Source organism: Zosterops lateralis, assembly GCF_965231275.1.
Source record: "Zosterops lateralis genome assembly, chromosome: 7".
In the NCBI taxonomy this organism is placed as follows: domain Eukaryota; kingdom Metazoa; phylum Chordata; class Aves; order Passeriformes; family Zosteropidae; genus Zosterops; species Zosterops lateralis.
The window spans coordinates 18,633,648-18,657,075 of NC_139767.1; the positions used below are offsets into that span (position 1 = coordinate 18,633,648).

A 23,428-nucleotide genomic window follows, 5' to 3' on the forward strand; every position below is an offset into this window, starting at 1 on the left:
GGCCTTGCACGGCTATTTCCCAGGAACGAATGGAGCTCCAATTGCGACGGAGGTTTGAAGTGGACAGGATTTAAAAAATGCCTTTCAAAAGCTCAGACCATCTCACCCCCACCCCCAGCTATGAAACGTTCACCATTAGTGCTTTGTCCACACTCCTGCCTTGACCCTGCAGCCTAAGCAGTTGTTTCCTGGAGCAGCAGCAGAGCATCAAACTGCAAAAGGGACTTCAGCACATGCTGACATGGCTGTTGAGGCAAATCCAGGGTGCCAGTGAACACAGCCCCCAGACCAGTCTTTGGTGGAGCAGGAAATTTCCATATTAATTTTAGAGTAGGTCATACACATATAAATCATTTTTAATTATATGCAAGGTTGGGATGTTCGTGGTCCATCTATCTTCATCTGCTGTCTGGACTTGTTAAAGAACTCCATGTGTCAATGCTTTAAATAAAGCTAATGTGCCTGTTCATAGCTGTTCATTAACAGCTGAATATATGAACTCATGAAAATAAGGTTACATCATCTGTCAGTCCTTTGGTGTATCTTAAATTCCTATTCCTCCTTACTCTCTCTTTTTGGTGGGAAAATCAAGTCATTAAGAGACCCTTGCCAGAAATGATTAAGGTACAGTTTCATCACATTGAGTTGAGAGAATTAATAAAAGAGGGAGCATACAATAGTATGACTTCAAGGCCTGTGTATTCATTTTAAGTAGTAAGTCTTCAACTTCCCAATGTTTATGACTTTTTAGCTGAGAGATTACAGCTTCAATCTGCACCACTGAATCATCTCCAAATGTGAAGTTGCATTATCTTCAGCAGAATTGCTGATGGTAACATCGCCTTACTTCCACTGCTCTCATAGCTGTCAAAAGGCTGGCTATATAGTCAGCATCACAGGACTTAAAATAGCTAACAGAAATGCAAAACTTCAGACTAAGCATCTTCTTTTGTCTGTTACTAGAAACAAGTGCACAAGACCTCTGAAAGTTTGCAGCTTGCTGTTGGAAAGCATAGACTAATGCCAGAGAACACTGTGCCATACTGCAAGAACAAAAACATTTACCCAAGGACTGTAGTTTAAAAAATCTGATTACAATCAGCAATTGCTCTAAATTTGGGTTGTGAGGAACATATTTTTACTCTTCTTGCCTTGGAAGTGTGTAACAAAGTTGCAGGAAAGGCTGTTAGACCTGTGAGGCTCAATGAAGCTTGATACCAATATACTTTCTCTGCTAGAGGAAAGAAAAGAGGGAAGATCCTTCTTCTCATGTCATGGTTTAATTCTGAGGTATATGACACTGGATTTACAAAGGTAAATAGAAATACATTCTAAGAAATATTGTAGTAAGTAAGCTGAGACTCCATTTTCTTCACGTGGTAAAAGGCAATTCTTTATTCACATCACTTACTTTACACAGCTTTCACAGACCTCGTGTGCAGCACCTGTTGGCTGGTAGTTTTCTTACCACTTCATTTATTGGTCGGAAGGGGATTTGTGTGTATGTGCTGAGATTCAGGTTGTTTACATTTTTCTTTTCTGGGTTCTCATGGAACAGATCCTATTGTTTACACAGATGCACTTACTTTTCAACCCAAGAATAGGTTGTTGTGTTGGGGAACTTTTCATACAAGATTGTTTTCACATCGGAACTTGCAAATTGCTTAACTGCACTCAGAAGAGGTAACAGGGTAGCTATTGATTTAATGGAGCAGGCCTGGTTTTATGAGGCCTTTCTTTTATAATTCTTCTACCTGTCACAACATCTCCTTTTTTATTAACTTAAAAAAGCTCATATGTTTTGATGTTAAAGCAATTTGCATCTTATTAAGACTATTACTGGTAATCTGTTAAATACGGGACAAGATACATAAAAACCCAATTACAATCAACAAAACTTGTTAAATCCAATCATGTCACTGACACAGGGGCTCGCAGCATGAGAAAAATAATGTCCAATGTCTCTAGGGGAAATTGAGATAAATGACCATTGTTTTAAAGTCCAAATAGTTGAGACTCAGGAGAAAGTTATCAGGGGAAAGAGAAAGAAAACTCCGGCCGCTGCCACCGTGCAGCTGTTGCGGGGGAAAGGGAGAACCAAAGGCCGCCGAGTTGTGCTGACATCACCCTGCACTGCCCGGGCAGCGGGGGCGGCGGGAGCCGTGCGGACCCGGGGCTGCCGCATCCCCGTCTGCCCCCGAACACCCGCGGGAGAAAAGCCGAGGGGAAAAGCAACACAGAGAAACCTCTAAAGGGCGCATGTAGCAAAAGGGAGAACACACCGAAAGCAAACAGAGAAAAGGTTAAAAGGCACAAGGCGCTCGTGGCTCCCCTCTCCCGGCCCGGAGCCGCCGGGGCTGTTGAAAATCCCGCGCAGAGCCGGGCGGGAGCGGCATTGGAGCTTCAGCTCCGGAAAGGAGCCGGGAGCAGGAAACGTGTCCGGGTCCTGCCTCTGCAGAGCCCGCGCTCCCCACGGAGCTGCGAACCGAGCGGGGCTCGGGGGTTCCGGAGGACAGAACTGACCCGGCGGAGCCCCCGCACAGAGCGCGGGCAAACACAGCCCGGCCCGGCCCTTTGTTCGCCTCCCTGCGGCGTCTGCGCGGGGCGTACACCGAGAGCAGTTTCAAAGGGGCTATAACAGTTTTAATAGTCTTTTCAACGTGAAAAACGGAATGAAAAAGTAACTTTCCCGTCGTTCGTGGGTAGCGGGAACAGAAAGGACCTGCAGACACGGGAGGTGCTGACCCAGAGGTCTCTGGAGCCCGCGGGGGGGGCGGTGCCGCAGCAGCTGCGGTCCCTTCAGCACATTGTAATTTTTTAAACGATTTTTAAATTAAATACCACGTAGGTAACAATTTTGTGACTATCATATCTTCTGCTATGGCCGCTGCCCACAAAACGTGCCCCAGTTCGTCCCACTTTCGATAGAAAAGGCATTTTGTTCAGCTACTCTCAGGTCGTTTTCTACGCCACAGCAACAAAGTTCGCGATTTCCTTTTATCCTGTCTTATCCCGTTCGCGCAGTGTAAGTGCCCACACACGTATTATCGCTGTTTCGTCAGCTGAAATGCGTCATCTAAGATTTCCCGGATTTTACCTCCTTTTTTAAAATTCACAATCTGGATGTTACCCCTCGCTCTATGTGCGGACTTTGGCGCATGTCACGCTCCGCGGCGCGAATCCTCCACAGCGTATTTTTCACGACTCTTTTTGGCGTCTGTCTCCCCGGCTCGAGTCTGTAGCTCTCCCACGATTCTCCATCGCGTCTCCGCGGCTCGCTTCGTCGATATTTCCCACGTCGTATTTCCAGAGTTCTTCAGCCCGTGCCCCGCGTCTCCCCGGACCAATCTATTCCCCGGCTCCGGCCGTGCTTCCCCTCGATTGGAGATCGTGTGTCCCGCATCTCCGGTTCCTGACCGTACCCTCACCACGGTTTTTGAGACCGCTATCTCCCCCTATCTCAGTGGCCGCACTACATTTTTGATCCATGCTCACTCCCCGGGGGGCAGCGCCTTTCCTGGAGCTGTGTTTGTTTCTGTGCACTCCCCGCTCGGGTCCCGCTCCGCCGGCCGCTTCTTGTCTGTGCGTATTTTGTGCCGTCCCGCAGCCGCAGCCTCCCACTGAGTTGTATATTCGCTGTTTAAATTAGTTTCGCTGCGAGGCTGTTCGTTGGTGACTTTGCGTGTTCTGTCTCTCCAGTCGGGTCATCAGGTATTACAGTAAGCTAGCTGAGACTCCATTTTCTTCATGCAGGAGAAGCCAATTCTTTATTCACATCACTTATTTTATACAGCGTTCACAGACCTCGTGTGCAGCACCTATTGGCTGGTAGTTTTCTTACCACTTCATTTATTGGTCGGAAGGGGATTTGTGTGTATGTGCTGAGATTCAGGTTGTTTACATTTTTCCCTTCTAGGTTCTCATGGAACAGATCCTATTGTTTACACAGATGCACTTACTTTTCAACCCAAGAATAGGTTGTTGTGTTAATCTTGGTATGAAAGGTTCCTTGTTTTCACATGGGAACTTGCAAATTGCTTAACTGCACTTAGAAGACGTAACAGGGTAGCTATTGATTTAATAGAGCAGGCCTGGTTTTATGAGGCCTTTCTTTTATAATTCTTCTACCTGTCACAACAGAGAAACAGCAAGTGCCCTACTTAGCAAGGCAAAAGGATTTTACACTCCAAACAGCTGAGAAAAGAAACTGCTCACAGTATGAAAAAGTATTTGGGGTCTGTCTTTGACATGGACTTTTGCAGTAAGAGATGATGACTAATGTGCAGCAGTGGGGCAGAGGAAAGACAAATACTTGTCTTTGGTAAAGGTGATAAAGGTAAGACAGGAGAACAGCTATTAGATAAGGCTTCCACTTGAATGAATTATTTGAGACACTATTACTATAATCAGAAGCAGATGCAACTACTGTTCCAAACACTGCTCAGGCAAACTATGTTGCCAAATTAATTACACAGCTGTTGAAACAAACTTCAGCTCGAGCCTGCTGATGATATGGGTATGTTTGCATATGCTTGTAGCAACCATATATAAATGAAATCCTAGTAATATAGAAGGACTGGAATGGTACAGAAGAATTTTCCACATCAGCTGTACCTGATAACAAAAGCAAATGCTATCATCTGGAGTACAGTGCACATAACAGTTTCTACAAGTGTATCATCTACAGTTAATCTGCAATTTTTGTCTTAAATATGAATTTTAAAAGCCAAGTATGAATCATATGTAGGCAGATTTAATGACTCATTGCTGCAATGGATGTAACCATAAGTGCTGATCCTGCCTGCCATTAAGATGTCTGGCATTCCCTCTTGGACCCATTCCGCTGGAAGGGGCCCCTTTCACAGATGTGTGCCAGAGAGCTAAGATAAAAAGTTAAATGAGAATTAAAGAATGAAGAAAAAAAAAAAAGAAGTGCCATTTTGTCACACAAAGAATAAAATTCCAGGAATTTATTGCTATATGTATGCTTAATCCATTCATTCATCTTACAGTAGTCATGAAGTGCCAAATTGTGTGCTACATTTAACATTCCATGTATTCCCTTCCAAATGCCGTTTTACAGTGGGCGTATGAAACAACGCAGCGGGGGTCACGAAACATGGCTTGGGCATCTCTCAGGAGCTTAAAGACAAAGATTTGTGTACAAGCTGAATAACAGTTAACAGGCCACTCAGCAATTTTAACAGAAATATCTTTAGGTGGAAGTTTTGCAGCGTTAAAATTCACAACTCAGACTAAACATCCTCATCCCCACTGTAGAAACAAGATACTTGCAAAGAACAAGAATGGTACGTAAATGTCACACGCAAGACCCGCTTCATTTCTATCAGAAGCAAAAGTTGCTAATTATAAGCAAGGACAAGCCTAGCAGGGTAAGGCTGTCAGCCTATATTAAAAACAGATACCTCAGAGTTTGGCAGTGGAACTCTATTTACCTCCTTGACTTTTTTTTGGTAACATACAAGTTCTTCCTCCCCCCCACACTTTATAAATCCCCTTTTTATTTTTATTATACCTCCGTATTATTTACAGGACTTCTAAAGATTAAGTACAAACTAGTATGAAATTAATGATAGCTTGCTTTTCAAATATGTATCCCATGGCTAAATAAATACCAAGCCAATCCAACAGAGTGATCTGGAGTTATGATTCAGAAGCTTGTGTATCTGTGATTCCAGTTGTTTTCTCATTAACTTCAGAGGATTCATTTGATCTGTCAACAATAGTTGCCCTGGAAGTTGGAGTGGTGCTATCCAAGGTGAGTGCAGAGGTGTCCTCTACATTTTCTGTAGTACCAGGGTTGATGGAGAAGCTTCCAGCTTGAGGAATAGAGGGAAGCAAATCTGTAGGCACTGTGGATGCCTCTGTGACCAAAGGAAGCATAGGAACACACTTGGGGGGCATTGATAGAGGTGTTATTCCCATTAGATGCAGAGGTGGCAAGGGGGGAAGGGGTTGCAAACCTGAAGAAAAAAAGGGAAAAAAAAAGGCAGTGAGCTGCTGCACACCAGACAGCTCAAATGGTGTTTGTGCAGCACTGACTCAGCAGGCTCATTTCAAGGCTGATACTTTTCAGACTTCAGAACTGAAGAATCAGAGTAAATTCAAGGTTGCTCCCCAGAGGACTAGCTATTTAATGCTTTAACACCGGTGATTAGGTTTTTCTGGCCTTCACTGAAACTGCCAGAAACAAGAAGTTAACAAAAACCATATTCCATGTAAGCTTCTAGTATCTTTTTGCTTGTTCCATGTGCACCTTCAACAGTTTTGCTGAATTCAAACCTGTAAATCTAATATTAGTTCATAATTCTGGCATTCAGTTCAGGGAGCGCCAATCTCCTCATCTAGCTTACAAGGAAACACTTCATATTTTCTTTTACCCATAAATATAAATAATATACTATAATATACTTTATAATTTACCCATAAATAAATAATATACTTTCACTTTTGGCACAATCTCTTCTGAATATAAATCAGGTAATAAAAATAAAACATCTGAACACAGACACAGATTTAGAATTATCTAAAGACATATTCCTTGTCTACCCGATCTGGGCACTAACATCCATTCCCATCTCAGGCAAACATTTAATTTATCTGCTTCAGAACTCCCCCACAGATGGGGCTGAGTGTCAGGGATAACTCTAATGACAAGTTTCAGTTTGCAGAAGCACCTACCAGGCTGTATGATTTCTGGAACAATCTGTGGTGCAGGTAAATTAAGTTTGGACAGATCAGTCAGGTTAGGAAGTCCTGCTGGTAATGGCATCAGACCTAAGAGAAGAATGGAACAGTTGGAGCTGAAAACTTAAAACTGTCTTTTTCTAACTGTTTCTTAGATCTTGTCAATAATTTAAAAAGTGCTTTATATCTTGAATATATTTTTTATATGGATGAATGTAAATTGACCTGAATTTCAGCTTTTAAGTTGCACAGTGAGAACAGATACCTATTGCAGGAAGTCTGGAATAGCAAATACATAATCCCAAACCTTTCAGTTTTTTCTGAGGAAAGCAGAATCTTATTTCAGAATTGTAAGTTTTGCATTCCAAGTTCAGCTTTCAACAAAGGTAGTTGTTTCACCATAGCACTATACCAGAAGTTCTCCACTCCCAATTTGAGTGGCAAACAACAATAATATTATTAAGTACCCAGTATTCCCTGATCCCTAATAGTGACCATTCTATTATTAGTCTTTTCTACTTAGCTTGTGACTAGAGTTAATCATAAAAATGTATATCAAAAGGCAAGACAAAGGAATTTTCAAAATCAGTCAGGACTGAAAGTAGAAGAGAAACATACAATATGAATGCAACAGATGCCCTTCTATCTCTGTGTTTGTTACAGAACATCCTTCTGCTCCTGAATTTTCCACTTTCAAAGAGCTTAATTTGTAGGACAAGGGCTCTATTCTTACTTTGTGTTTAGTTCAGAAAAGGTTTATTCAGAAATAAACTGTTGATAGTACAGTATGAAGATAAAAAGGAGGAAAGTCCTAAAGCAAGGCCACTTATAGAGATTTTGATTAAAACCCAGCCATCTTTACCTACTGATGAATTCATTTGCCATGAAGGCAGACATAATCTGACTCAAAGAGCTTTCAGGTCAGCTATATGCAAATTTGGTTTGATTTTTTTTTTTAAAATTTGAATAAAGCTGAACTTCACGCAAATTCACCCAAATTTTAAACCTCCAGCATATTTAGTAAGAACATTTTCACTAGTATGTCCATGCAGATTGCAAGAAATATTCTAATTTGATTTTTAAAAAGCAATGATACTATTCAGAGAAAAAGATAATAGAAAACTTGTATTTGCAGAGTTTAGGGAAAGGATGGATTAGGTGGCTGGGGAAGAAAAGCACAATAATCTTTTTCTGCCTAGTGAAAATAGAAAACTACTGACAAGTTCAGCTTCTGTGAGAATTCTCTGCCCTTGTTTGCATGCACTGAGCTCTACTGCACACCTTTTCTGTGTTAGAGGCTGTACCTCCAAGCGTTATGTAATGGCCACATCCTGATCTACTTGTCTCATAAGATGCAAAATATAAAATACAACTCTTTCAGTGTTTTGGAAGGCACAATTGAGTCCTGTACCAGCACACCAATGCCACAGCGAAGTCCTATACAATCCTTATCTTACCTCTCATGAATACTTCTGGAATAGTAGTGTTTGAAATGCTCATTATTATCAGCAAACAACCACGTTGTAGAAAGACTCTTACTTGTATTACACAATACAAGTTTAAATTCCTATATAATTCAGAAACAGTAACTGCAACATAAACTCTATTTTGTTAGCCCTGTATTTATACTAGGAATAGTGATCAAACTGAGTATTTAAAAACAGGTTTCCTAAAACATTGCAAATAGCAAAGCAAAATGTTTGTGAGAAATCCTGAATACTGCATCCCCAGAGCAGGGAGCCCTAAAAAGGTAAATGTGTAACTCTTGTTGCCACATCACTCCTCTGTGCTACAGACAGGCGGTGAACATACTCCAAGAAAAATAATTCTTCACATTGTAGAGATTGTATACAGAGAGATCTTACATGAAATGCTTAAGTTGTACGAAGTTAGGCAGTGGAAAAGACAGCTCTCTTCCCTTGCTCCTGTAAGATTTTTGTTTCAGAAATGTTAAGAAATTTTACCTACTCACCTGGTAATGTAGTTGCTGGGTTAACTGGTGGCACAGAGGTAAGGGACTGACTGACTTGTGGTAATAATGGAACTGTTGGAACACCTGGTGGGGTACACAAGGAAACAACAATAATTTTAAGCATACAACACTCCATCTTCTTTCCCTAGGAAGTACAAATAAATAATTGCTAACAGGAGAATTACTATTTGCCTCAACATTAAAATGCTGATAAAAACAGTATTCTAAGTAATACATGTGGTATTTTTAATAAAAGTTGTTTGCAACTATTTTGTGAGCAAGTAAGGCACAAATCCAGTACATTTAACCTTTTTTGTTGGGAAAAAATTAAGAGAAAGTTTTATTCTCTCTTCTGCCTTCTATTCAATTAATTAGAAACATCTGTACAAACAAAAAAGTCAGAAAAGCCATGCATTTCAGGTCAGTTCCTTCCAATACCAACCTGTGCTGAGAGCATTACTGACAGTAGTTGAAGGTGAGCTAATAGAAAGTCCTGAAAGACTCTGCTCAAGGCCTGCTGACCCAGGAGGGAGGGTGGCTGAGGGATTAACTGATGATAGCTGAACCTTATTGAAAGAGAAAAGAAAGTTGCATCATTAGCGTTTGTTTTTACATAAACCAAGAGAAGCAGAAAAGCAATAAACATCAATTTTTACCCAGCTGATGGAGTGGGACCACGACTTACCTCTGTGAAACCGTCTTTGAGGGGACTGAGAGATGCACTGGGCAACTGTCCTGGGAGAGAAATTTTTTTTCCTTCTTCAAATGGGCGAGTAGGTATCCTATGCAAATATCCATAACCAATGCCACATCCTAGGCTTTTAAAATATGAAGATTTTTAAGTCAGGGAAGTGACTTTACAACTACAGATTACAGCAAGCAACGCATGAACAACTCAAGACACCAACGAGCATCAAGGTAAATGCTGTACAACTTTCCCCTCCTGCCCCCACATTACCTCACTTTCTGTGGAGAAATAATCAATACAAAACAATTGAAAGAAAATTCTGTAGCTTTAGCAATAAATATTCAGCAAAAAATAAAATTTGTTATTATTTAAACCAAGCAGCTATTCCAGGTATACACTTTGAATTCAACTCACAGTTATTACTTGCAGTGCTGTGTTCTGGCTACTCACAGTACTTCAAGGATATACCACAAATTAACAACTATTTGGAATTTAACGCAGAAAACAGAAAGCAATTTCACTTTATGCACTTCTGCACTAGCTAATACACTGATTTACACCTCTCTCAATAGTAAGTGTGTCTGAATTTCAAGTCAATATGTAATTTATTAGAGCAGAAACACTTTTGATATAACAACACTCTTTCCCTATCTTTGTAGAAAACTTAAATCCAGCCATTTTCAGGCTGGTGTTGTAAAAAAGTTGCCCCATCCCCCTGTAAGACACTGTCTTCTTACCTGCCTTCTCCGCCCCAGGCAGAATTTGGAGTAATCACCACTTCCCGACAATTATCTGTGTCTGTGTTGTACACATAAAGTTTTAATGGCTTTGCTTCATGTGTTTCAATAAGGGAAAAGAGATCTTCAGACTGCAAAAAGATAAAAATTAGTAAGGGCTTTTTTGTCCTTATTTTATAATTTGGCATTAGATTGATCATCCCAGTCCTGACTTTCTGTAATGGACTCTGGTAACGGCCACACGTTACAGTGGTTGCAGTGCTGCTGTTTTATCACAAGGCAAATTTTAAGATGTGTTTTGCTAGCACAGCTCAGAAGTCCTGGCACAACCAAAATTTCAAATCTGCTATTCAAAATACTAATTTTAGAGTACAAAAGTTTGTATCTGACTCCATGAAGACATTTAAGAGCAGTTCTTATTTCCAGGATTGCCTTTAAGAAGAGGCACCATGCCAGAGCTCCTTCCTCTTTGCATTTGATTTCCATTCACACTGAACAGAGACAAAACCAGGGATGTTTCAAACTCCCCGGTACAATTGGGGTTTTAGTTTTTAAAAAATAAAGACCTTAGTTTTATAGACTTACCTCATTCATGACAGTATCTGCTCCAATGATATAGTCACTGTGAGGTCTAAGTCCAGCTAATGCAGCAGGAGAATTCGGCTCCACTTCCTATTTTTAAGATGCGAAGTTACAAAACACTATGTAACTGTCAGAGTGTAGCAGAACAGACAGATGTGCACTTCACACAAGCTCTGAGTCAGACAAACTGGTCAAGTTTTCAACACGGTGATGAACGAATGAAACAGTGGCTCTATGGCAGTCCCTTTCCATATGGTTCTGGTGTTGTACCAAATACAGTATCTCTGTGTACTGTACAAACCCATTCATTTAAATACAAGACTTAACAATATACTCACAAATACACATTTGTGGACTACCAACTACATTTGTAGTCTACCCAAAATCAATCAGAGCCAGTCTGGTCAATGAGACCACTTTGATCTCATGACTTAGCTACATCCCGTGCAAGTTACCTTTCAACAGAAAGAAACAGCAATAATAAGAATACTTCCAAGTCCATACGTACCAAGACGTGCCAGACGTTTTCATTAGCCCCATCAAAGCTGCAGAAGCGAATGCTCACTCCCAGCAGGCCCTGCCCACCCCACATGTTGCTGGGGGTTACTGATGTTTCTCTCAGTTCCAGTGTTTTGCTACTGTACACAAGCATTTTTACAGGTTTTTCAACATTTGCTTTCAGCAGGTCCTTGAGAGTGTCATTGTCTTTATTCTGCAAATGTGTAAACAAGAGCTTTGGTCAGTGTTTGATAGAACAAGCATTCAGTTCTACAGCAACACTTGTATTCCAAAGGTGCTACACTGTGCATTACCAGAACATGAACTAACAGCTGCTTTGTAACAAGTGTCTAGTCCCTCCAAAATTCTAGAATACAACTCTGGAAAAACTAAGGGAATTCACAGGTCATACTTTCCAAAAATGAAAACACTTCAATTGGTTCAGAGGCTTCCTTGAATCCAGGCATGCTGGTGCAGAGCATCCCACAGCTGGTTTTTTCCACTGCTATGATGGTCTGTTATTTGATGACAGCTCCTGCTTGAAAGCTCCCCCCCACGCCTCCTGTCCAGCCAACAGCTCTGCCAGCAGCCTTTCACTCAACCTGTTTGGACTGGGTGAACTTTGTGAGTAAGCAGACAGAACATAAGCCATGAGGGATGGATCAGCAGGCAATTCTGTATTGGTGCAGATGTCTGCCTTATCCTCCAGCTAAACTCGATAGAACTGTTCCTACAGGGTAAAGAAAATCAATTCCTGATGCACTTTGCCTCCCTCATTTAAAAGTAAGAAGAAATATTTTATATACATTTAAATAAAACAAATCCATTGGTTTACCTATAAATATCAGATTCTCAAGACATTGTTTATATTAAAAGTTATAAAATAGCAACACACTTACCAATCTTGAACCATTAATGGACACAATAAAATCGAAGAATGGCTCCAATCCAGCTCTATGCCCCGGTGAGTTTTCTTGTACCTAACAAAGTTAAATGAGAATTTAGTAAAAGTGTTCCAATGCTGATTCATAGATTAGAATTATATTTCTACTTGTGCCAACTGTAGTCTAGAAGCTACTAATGTTTGTGTATATAATTTTATAATATTCAATTACAATCATATAATCTACAGAACAAAAAATCCCCTCGTTACAAAAAAAAATATTTCAAAAGAATTAGTAATTCATAAATTGAGGAATGACACAGCAGTAGCCACTCCCTGGGAAAAGCAGTGCTTAACAGTTGCATCAGATAAATTGTAAGTATTTGTTTCAAGAAAGGAGATTATAGTGAAAGGACAAGGTTAATGAATTCTGAAAAGGTTGGTTAAAAAGTAGTCTTTCCACAGCAGTACCAATGTTGGACCTTGCTTTTTATCTTGTGCCTACTAAAGGAATAGGAGAGTCACATCTGTAAGCACAGGTTGTTATCTCATGATTAAACATCATCTGGTGACATTCTTGAGACACAGAGAGCATCTGTACAACCACTGATTTTATTAACAGACCTTCAAGTTGCAGGAAAAGAGACATGCAATTTTGCAGCCATGGCAGCTCAAATAATTCAACCACTCCACTAAGCCAAGGCCTAAGTTCTGGATACACACTGCTCCCAGAAGCTAAAAGTATGTGTTTTATTTCAAATGGAGTACCTGAGAAACATTTTGCCAATGTTATTTTTTCACTATTGCTTGCATTGCTGACAATGAAAAGTAACTCCAGTATGGCTGTCAGATTTTTCCTACAGGTTTTTTTAGCACAGACATTCTTTTTCTGTGTGGAAGCTGATTCATTTTACCCACTGGTCTTTTCTCGTACGTACTACAATCATCTGCCAAAAAGATCTAAAAAGAATTACCCTTTACAGTGTGGTTCCTTACATTACCTGTTATTCCACTTGACAGAAGTGGTAAAAATGTATTTGATTGTTCAATCCTGGCCTGATTCTACAGGAACTGAGTTTTCTTAATATGACTTATCTAGAACAAAATATTCTAATATGGAGTTTTAAAAGTGCTTGATTACTAATAAAACTGTTCTTCTTAAATTTTACTTATCTCTGCCCGACACATTCACAAAATCAGAGCTTGGAAAAAACTCAGATTACTTGTGGGTAACAGATGCCCAAAGCTTAGACTATTAGTCACATAACCTAAGTCTGGAATTAGTAATTCCAGAGTCACATCACACACACATATTGATTGTTGTCTAAGATTGATAAAGCAGCAAAAAAGTATGAAACGAATAATATCCGAAATTAGTAAGAATCACTGAGGCAACAATAACATACCCAAAGTCCACATTTATAATTTCTAACTAGAACTTGAAGTGTGTCTGTAAAAGTGTCTCTTCAAGATGCCTGGAGGCTCCTTGGAAATAATTTCCTACAGCTGGGTAGAGGTATTCTCCCTCTCTCAAGTATTAAATGTATGGACACACACCTCCCAATCACCAAATATCCTGCAGTCCTTCCAACTAGATCTAAAATACTTCCTCCATGTTACTTACTTAACCTGTCTGTTCAAGATGCCTCTCACCAAGAACCAGAGCTCAGACACCAAACTGCACCAGGTAATAAGGTGTAAGTACAAGCAAAGCTCCATGGGGCACACACCCTGGCTCCAGCTGCACAGAAACTCCCAGCACGTTGTGCATGTGGCTTCACCATTTCTGGACTGTTTCTAGAGTTCATTTAACTGTAAATATTCAAACTTGCAATAATGTAGGGCTACCTGAGAACAGCCTCTACACACAGAAATTTTAGCTTAGAAAAGCCACAGAGAGGCTAAAATTCAATATATCAATTATTCTTCCCAAATATAGAAAATGTTTACTTACTACATTGAATACTTGAGACCTCTCTGCCAAAGAGAGATTAAAGGGTTTTGTGAAAGCAGAATTAAAACCCTGCTTTCCTACAGACATGATCCATAATGGTATTCTCAGACTTGCAGTTTCTCTTGTAATCAAGTAATTCAAAACATCCTCTCCTTTCCCGTGTTTGAGTAGTGAATGTAGGATGAGTTTATGCTGTTTGTTGTTCTTCCCTCAGTTTAGAGAAGTGACATGAAAATATTCTAAAATATTCTCTATCTCTCTTATTATTAATAGGTGGTGACCTATTGCATAGACCATACAGGAACTTACAGCATCTGTTTTTTAATGAACCTGGCATACAGGCTTTATACCAAAATTAAATCACCAGATGGTTTCAGAAGTTTCTGGGAAAACAGTTTTAAAGACACAACATCTGTTAGTTACACCTCAGCATTAAAAATTAATACATCCAGCATAACCCATCAGATTTTTGGGACTGGATATATGTCATGGCCTTGAAATTATGAAAGGCCAGACTTCATCTCATTCAGAGATCTTCCTTCATTTCTAAATTAACTTCTCTGAAATAAAAAAAAAACAAACTATACTAATCACAACAAACCTCCTGCTCCCTGACAATATCCCTCCCTAATGACCTCCAAGAGATTATATCCTGAACACTGTGAGCCAAGAGTGGCCAGTGTTCAATAAGAAATATTTTTTGAAATAAGATGGAGTACATACAATAAAACTACATATATTCAGTACTACATATATTCAGCATCCATCAATGTCAAGCTCACTGACACTTGGATGGATAAATAATTTACTTAGGATACCAAATCTGTGTTCTGCCCCAAATTGATGAGGGAACTGAGAGTTTCCAAGTTTCAATTAGTTTGCAGAAGGTATCTTCAGATGTTGAACTCCTTGCTCCAAACCCATCACCATCCTGATTGCAGAACATCTCTGCATGGTTTGTTTCTAAGTGGGCATGTAAAAACTACCAGGAAGCTGTAGCTAAAAGAAATCAAGCCCTTATAGTTGTGTCAATCACACCTCACGGGCAGGAATGTGCATCCCTTCTGCCATCCTGCCATGTCAAGGTTGTCACAAAGTTTCCTATTTCTCTGGCCTTCATTGATAGAAAAGCATGTTTTTACACCTGGCAGTCCCAGAAATTCTGAGTCCATTTCACATGAAAAGTCTCTTCCTTAAAGAAGTGATGTGCTCAGCCCTGCACAACAATAACACTGACCCCATACAGGTTTTGTCACACCATCTCACTTCCAGTCACTATCTGCCCAATTCATCACCACCACATGCACAACACAGCTCTCTGCTCCAAACTCTGTGGCCATGATTCTCTTCCAGGAGCTACAGCAACAAAGGATAACCAGGGACCTTAGGAAATACAAGGACACAAATTATTCCACCTCAATTAAGGATGGAAATAATAAAGATGGATACATACATAAACTCTGTGCCTCCTGAGCCATTTGGCTTTATGCAGCTTTGCTGGGTGCCCCAAGTAGGTATTTATTAACTTGCCTTTGTAATTGAATAATTGCTGAGAAATAACCACATAATATCATTCACAACAGATGCTACAGCAGGCAAGATACCATGCCCAGCAGCTTGGGAAGCCTGATTCTCTCAAAGTCAGCTGTTACTTCAGAAATACAAGTCACAGACCTGTGTGGGTAAATGCCATGACTTTCTAACAACAGAGACAAACAGTGGCACAGAAAAAGAAGCTGTGGCAATGCAACACCAGAGCTTTTTAAGAGCCAATAAAGAAAACCTCTATCAAATGTCAAATATCAGAGGGCAGAAAAGGGCCTCACACAGTGCTGCAGGGTTTCAGTTTCTCACCAAGATGACAGCAGGGCTGCTGAGTACACAGATCACACACTGATTTCCCTTTAATTCACTGTCAAGAATTAAACAGGAAAAAGGTTTCAAGGTCAATACACCAATTTTAACTTGCAGTACTGAAAAGACTTTCCTGGTAAATACATGAAGTTTTTCTTTGCTGAACACTGTTCCCAACACTATCATTCTATCCCTACACAGTATATATTGCACATTACACATTTCAAGAAGTCTGCTCAGCAGCACAGTGGTCACAAATCAAAGCCCCAAGAGAGCAGTGCAACTGCAAATGAAATTAGGCACTGAAATGTGGGTTCTTCAGAGGTAGATGGAGGCTTTGAACACTTCTGAAAGTCAGCTACCTTTACCTTTTAGTTTTTAAACTTTCAGAAGCTTAGCTTCAAGCATTAAATACACAACTTCCAAGGCTTTCTTTTTTCCCACATAAGAAACTCTTCCCAGTATTCTACTTTATTTGCAAAGAAATACTGAAAGGTTTTTTTGTAGTTCTTCCACCCACTCTAAAACTGGCAGTAAAATTTCATTGCTTATCATATATAAGCAATTCCCATTAGAACTGACAGAATCTCTTTGATTTCTGACAGTTATTTTAATACATTACATTGTATAACTGAATTGAATTTCTTGATGAAACACAGTTTTCAAAAGAAAAGCTTTTTAAGTTTTTAGTAAGAAAACAGATTCTATGTATGTAGATAACCTTTTATTTTAGCACAGAGAATTTAACTCAAGCTTTTAAAATGTGAACCTCCCTTAAAAGGTACTTCAAGCAACATGTTTGTATCACTATTACAACAAATCAAAGCACTCAAACAAGAGCGGGAAATCTAAACTTTGGGCACTGCTGCTCAGTATCTTTTAGGGAGAACACCACATAACACCACATGGTAGTATACAAATTTCTCACAGATAAGAATTCTTACATAGAATCTTACAACAATTAAGCTTGGAAAAGACCTCTATGATCATCAAGCACTAACACAGCACTGTCAAGTTCACCATTAAATCTAACCCAAAGGTCACACCTACATGTGTTCTGAATGTTTTCAGGGACGGTGATTAAACCACTTCCCTGGGCAGCCTATTCCAATACCTGACCATCCTTTTGATGAAAAAAGTTTTCCTAAAATCCAGTCTCTAAATCTCTCCTGATGCAACTTGAGGCTCATTGCTCTCGTTCTCTCACTTGTTACCTAAGAGAAGAGGCCAACCCCCACTTCCCTGCACCCTCCCCTCAGGGAGCTGTAGAGAGCCATGAGGTCTCCACTGAGCTCCTCTTCTCCAGCCTAAACACCCTCATCTCCCTCAGTTGCTCCTCACAGGAGTTGTGCTCCAGAGCTTCTCTGGACCTGTTCCAGCACCTCAGTGTTTGTCTTGTACTGAGGGGCCCAGAACTGGACACAGCACTCAAGGTGTGACCTCACCAGTGCCCAGTAAAGGTGGAACAATCACTGCCCTGGCCCTGCTGCTCACACTATTCCTGATACAGGCCGGGATGTCTCTGGCCTTCTTGGCCACCTGGGCACACACTGGCTTGTGTTCAGCTGCTGTTGACCAGCACCCCCAGGTCCTTTCCCACTGGGCCACTTTCCATCTGCTCTGTCCCCAGCCACGGGGATGTTGTGACAACCAGCTGAAGAAACTGTCGGGTCACTACATCAGTCTGGGCAAACTACAGCAGTTTCACACTGCTGAGCAAGAAAATTACTCAAAATTTTCCTTCATTGTTTTGAAGAGCAGGAACAAAGAGATACTGAGCAATACACAGTCAGCCAGTTGGTCTAATCAGCCACATACTTTATGTTAAGGGAAACTTGAGGAGAATTGCTTCAAACAAATGACTCATAACTAGGTCTACTTATGAAGAGACTTGGGCAACAAAACACATGGCAACTTTTTCTCCCTCAAAAAAAAAAAAAAAAAAAAAAAAAAAAAAAAAAAAAAAAAAGAAAAGGCACTACATTTTAATGACTAGAACACCAACTATGCAACCCAGAGCAAGTTCTGCTGTCAAGGATGCATAGGATGAAATTCTTTTCCTTTGACGGTGCTTCAGTCCTGGAGGGTTCCTAATTACTGATACAACTGCACTGCTGATAAAGCTCACAATGAAAGCAATATTGCACTGAATATCAGCAGAAGTAGCCAAAAGAATTAAGTAATCTGCAAATTTACATTGAAAATTAATGATGATAGTGTTCACTTGCTGCATATATTTCTGTTCCTATTTGAAGTAAGTACAGAGAGAGAGTTTCTACTAGTTTTGTGGGGAGGCAGCAGGTACAGTCTAAAAGTCTCACTGTAAAAAACCTGTAATTTGCAACAGTCTCAGTCTGCTCATCCTTCTGGCAGCTTGTGCTTGGCTCCTACAGTCACACTGAACAACACACTGTAAAGTCTTTGTTTCACAGCCATTTAACACATATTTTTCATTTATCTGCCTTACCCAAACAAATTTTTCCAATAATTGAATTTTTTTTCTGATATTTGTCCAATTTTCCCACAGGTAATGAACTCTTTTAAACAATCACTTTACATTATTTACAGAGGTTTGCTGTTATCAAAGAAATCTGATCTTACTCGAATTAGATCTGTAACACTGGCAGACTACTGCTGTTTTCCTTCTACCATTCTCATTTACCTCATTAAAGTACTGAGCTCAGAAAGAAAACACACTTGAGAGTAAATTAGAAGAAAACAGCAGTTTTACTTGACTCCAAATGCAAACTTCTAGACTGAAGGTCAATCCATGCAGACAGAGCACTTGTGCAGAGCTCCTCTGACAGTGAGAACCAAATGCTGCCTGTAACAAATTCACTAAAGAATGGCAACTGGAAAATTAAACTTGGAAAAACTACAGAGGGAAATTGTAGTCACATTCATGCATGCCACATGCATTTAAATAAAAAACATTCCAGATTATAACTGTTAGGCTGAGATCATGATGCAGTTTAAGATGCCTGTCCACAGACAAAGAGTAATCACTCATTATTGTGGTATCTCGATACCAGTAAGAAGAAAAGGCAGTGAAAAAAAGAGATACAGTCTGTTTAAGAGAGCAGGCAGGTCCTTTCCTGCATTTAATACAAATAAGGACGTCCTCTTGGAAATCAACTTCTTTAATGTGTACCTCCCAATTACATTTACAAAGACTGGCAATCAAACACTGCTATTTTGGGTCATAGCAAAAACATTACAACAAAAAAAGTGCCTAAATGAAAACAAAAGGCTCCAGATCCAAGCAAGACTACAGGAAAAAATTAGTAGATTCTACTTCATGAAAGAGATTAATCTCAATTTACCAACATGCTTCAATCAAACAGTATGAACTCATAAATCTGATGTAATTGATATTCTAACTGCAAAGTATATATTGGTATGTACAAAGTACAAGTCTCCAAAGTAAAAAGTTAATGAAATTTACACTTTACTATGCTAAAAAAGGAAAAAAGCCTGCCAGTTTTACCAACTGGCAGAATAGTTTTTTGTGGGGGAAAAGAAGACAAAGTGGACTGACGTAAATTAGCAACACTGGACTATTATTTATCATTAATATTAAAAGAGAGGAAAAAAACCCCAAACGACTGTGACTTTAGTCCATGTATAGATTTTAACAGAATGTTTGGATTTGATCAGAACATCAGTATTTGCTTCCCAAAAGCAGAGACCATATCCAAAAGGCTCCGACTCCAAGGAACACACCAGCCCAGCAGGGTATCCAGTGAGGGCGCTCACACTTCGGCCACAGAGGCAAAGGCACCGAGGTGCGGGCAGGGACTGAGTCCTGCAAAGTCCCTGTGCGCCAGTGCCTCAGACTCCACAGCACGGCCTGGGAACCATCCTGCCCACTGAGAGCAAAAGGATGGGCTCTCAAAAGGCTGTTCACAAAACCTCAAGAATGCAGCCTAATAAGGTATTTTGCATTTCGCATACAAAACCGAAGTTTTGTGGCCACAACGTGAACAAAGCCAATGTAACTACGAAAAGCAGTACTTTCAGCAAAGCTGCAGCCCGTAGTGAACACCCTGATCCGACACCCCTGAACCTCTGCGGAGGGGCAGCAGCTACAGCCAGCCCAGTGCGGCCCATGATGCACGACCAGGACCAGCCTGGCGCGTTATCCCGGGGCACCCGAGCAGCCCAGACTCGCGGGCGGGGTGTGAACAGCGTCTGCAGGAGGAGAGGAGAGGCCGCCTCGCCCTCAAAGGCTGCCCCAACTCAGCATCGCCTCCCACGAGCCGGCCCGGTCACAGGGAGGCACAGCCTGGCGGCACGACGCGGCCCGGAGAACTGTTTATTCCGGACAAATCTTCCTCCAGCCTCCCCGAATCCGGGGGCGGCAGCGCGGGCCCGGCGCACCTCACCCTCCCGCGAGCCGCAGCGGAGCCCCGCCGGCCCCGCCGCCCCAGCGCGTCCCCGGGGCCGAGCGGGGAGCCCCGGCGGGACAGGCCCCGCGCCCACGGGCCGCCGCCAGGCTGAGTACCCGGGGCGCCCGGCCGGGCCGCGCCGCCCTTACCCGCAGGACGTGGTAGCCCTCGGTGCCGCCGCCGGGGATGTCGATGCTCTGCGAGGCGCCCATGGCCGCGAACGCGCCGCGACGGGGACGTGGCACCGCGCGCTGCCCCGCCCGGCGCCGGGCGGGGCCCTACGGCGGCCGCGAGGGGCCACGGCCGCGCGCTCCGCCTGCAGACCTGTCGCCCCCTGGCGGTCGAGGGTGGCGGTGCTAGACAGGAAGAGTTCATTAATTTATTAGTGTTAGCTACACGAGTAAGGTACAGTAAGTGTGTACACAGAACATAAATGTGGCAGGTCATAACCTATGCTGTCTTGTCTACTCCCAGAGCTCTCTGGAGCTCCGAGCGCCGCTCCCCTGCGGGGCCGCGCCGGGAGCGCCAGAGCCCGGCGGGGCTGGGGCTGGAGCTGGGGCGGGAGGAGCAGTGCAGCGGTACTGAGAGGCGAGAAATGCTGCCCAAGGGTTGAATTTTGAACCAGCGGTTTTCAGGGCATGCACCGCACACTTGGGGCGGTAACGGGGCCGATGGTCGCTGCCGGCGCTGTCGCGACACGCAGCGACAGAGAGCTGTGTTTGTGCTGGGGAGGCGCAGGCCGCGCCCCAGGCCCGGCAGTGACCTCCTGCCCCGAGCCGCGGGAGGCCTCGGTGCGGCTGGAGGAGGCGGACCGTGGGTTATCAAGGACGCTACAAATCTCCGATTCAGATCTTCCCTCTCCTAGAGTTCTTTGTTCCTGGAAGGCTTTTCCTGCCCGTGCGGACCAGTGTGTCCTGGTCCCGGTCCCGCAGGCCTCCAGAGAGGTGACCTCTGCAAGGAATGCTGCTGTCTTTTAGTGATGCACAAGCACTATTTATTAGTGAAGTGCAACACAGTGCAGGAAAGGATATTCAGATTAGCATACTTCACTTCTTTTGGACTCATTTCCCTCTGTATTATCGTAGTGCTTATCTGCTTAGTATTAAAAGCCTTTACTGTGCTTGGGGTTTACTCCAGTGCTGCCTGCAGAGATGGCCAGCCCCTTGCCACCCTTGATCACCTCACTGTGCTCAGCTGTTTCCACTGGAGCAGACAGACAGTGTTTCTGCAGGCACTCTGGTCAGGCGTGGTTAGTTCTGGACTTCATCTGCATGCCAGTTCAGGCATGTTTACCTCCCTACATAGCATCTCTCCTCATCACTACAAGAAGAAATCAACTCTAGGATATCCAGAGGTTGCAATGCAAAGTAAGAAGGCAAAATAAATAATACAGAAATAAACTATACCTTTCAAAAATTTATGTGCACTTCATATAGTATGAGAAATTTGTTACTGTAAGCTGAAAAAGTCAAAAAACTATACCAGCTTAGGCAAATCTCATGCTTCTGTGCACATTCCATTTAGATTCAGGAGGAAAATCCTAGGCATGTTCCTTTCTTTCTTGCTATCAGAGGTTCATAGTATAGCACAGTGTGATCCAGAGACAGTAGCTATGATTCACCACGTTTTAGCCAAGGTTTTCCTAAAAGATCCATAGCTGATGGCAGACTACCAGCCACTGTCATTGTTTTACTCTCTTCTGGCAGAGTGGCTCCTGTGTGATACCTCTTTTATGCTTCCGGGTAGATGCTGTCAGTTCTGGGGTTGTTTGTAAGGTTTCGTTGTGTCTGTGAGACAGATGCCAGCCAGATGTTGTCCTCCTGGCTGACTGGCCCATCCCTTGTTGGAAACTGGCCCATGGGTGAAAACCTTCATCTGGTGAAGGCTTTTCTAGAGTATGTCCAATATCATTGCCTTGCCTTTTGACTGGAAGACTTTTGAATTACTGTGTTAAGAAAAGACCCCACAATTCAAAGCCAGTCTACAATGGCTACTCTCTCCCTGGCCAAAGTCACATAAATTTCAGAGCATTTTTAGACCACACAGTGAATTTCAGTGACAATTGTGTTTCCCCAGAAATTATGAAGAAAGAAGTGGCTTTGGTGCCAATAAACATTTCATTAATGGCAGGCGTCTTCTACTCAGAATTTACATTGGGTCAGATATAATAATTGTGCTTCACTGAAGACACAAAAGCCTCACTTCAGCATGTTGCCCACCTCATCCTTAAAAAGCTATCTCTCAGCAGCAAAATAGGCACTGCAAAATACCTATTAGAAGCCCCTTCCCATGTAATTAAAAACTATAAAGAAAAGATCTAAAGTTTGTCTTCTTTGGAAAAATAGGGAAACCTTTATAGTTCTGCCCAGCAACACCAGGACCAAAAAGAGTAACAGTATTTTGCCATTAAAAAGTTGCCAGTTTGATTAATACGCATTTGCAAATCTGTGATGTGAATATTAGCCTTTCACACACTTCCATTTGGCCTCTAAACATGTAAACAGCCTTAAAACTGGGACTGGCCACATGACACAGTGCTGATTTTATGAACCTAACTTCTAATTACACATTTCCCAGTAAGCAGCAAAGCCAAACCCACCACATACAAACTTAAAGGTGAAAAACACCCCTGTCTTTGGCGGTAACACTTCTGTGGCTGAATTCTGCTCCTGTGACCACTGAGAGGTGTGTGAGGGGCTGAAGAAGAGCACTTGGCAGCACTTTGCAGCAATTTGCAGCAGCTATTGCATCCAACTGTTTGTGAAAGGAAATACAAATTATATCTGCTCTGATTGCAATTGCAAGAGTGAAGTGTTACCAAAGGAGGAATGCCCTTCACATTTCCTAAAGGTGCTAGTGAGGAAACAAGGCAACAGATTTTGCAGCTCCTTGAGTCTGCTTGGGCATTACACCTCTGAGACCCAGTCAGACCATTCTACCTGTAGTCAGTTTGTCTTATTTTCACAGCAACAAAGAAATTCCATTTCCCTCTTCCTCAGGAGAGCTGTAGAAGTTTCATGCCTGCATGTGATTTACTCAAAAATAGGCAGCTGTGTTTTGTTCTAACCATCAACTAAGAAAAAAATTAACTCTATTCCAGCCAAACCAGGACAGTTGCTCAAGTCGACCCTTCAGAAATCTGAACCTGGCCCCTCACTGGAGAC

General features: G+C 42.0%; 1 protein-coding gene across 1 annotated transcript; it reads right to left on the minus strand.

Moving 5' to 3' along the window:
* Nucleotides 1-4,955: 4,955 nt before the first annotated feature.
* On the minus strand, nucleotides 4,956-20,515 carry GORASP2 (golgi reassembly stacking protein 2). Its single transcript, XM_083865373.1, has 10 exons — nucleotides 20,414-20,515; nucleotides 12,085-12,165; nucleotides 11,196-11,399; nucleotides 10,691-10,777; nucleotides 10,106-10,236; nucleotides 9,366-9,498; nucleotides 9,123-9,246; nucleotides 8,681-8,764; nucleotides 6,703-6,798; nucleotides 4,956-5,984 (listed from the first exon to the last, which is right to left on the minus strand). The coding sequence occupies exons 1-10, from the start codon at nucleotides 20,474-20,476 to the stop codon at nucleotides 5,665-5,667; spliced, it is 1,323 nt and encodes a 440-aa protein (XP_083721499.1). The 5' UTR covers nucleotides 20,477-20,515; the 3' UTR covers nucleotides 4,956-5,664.
* Nucleotides 20,516-23,428: the final 2,913 nt, after the last annotated feature.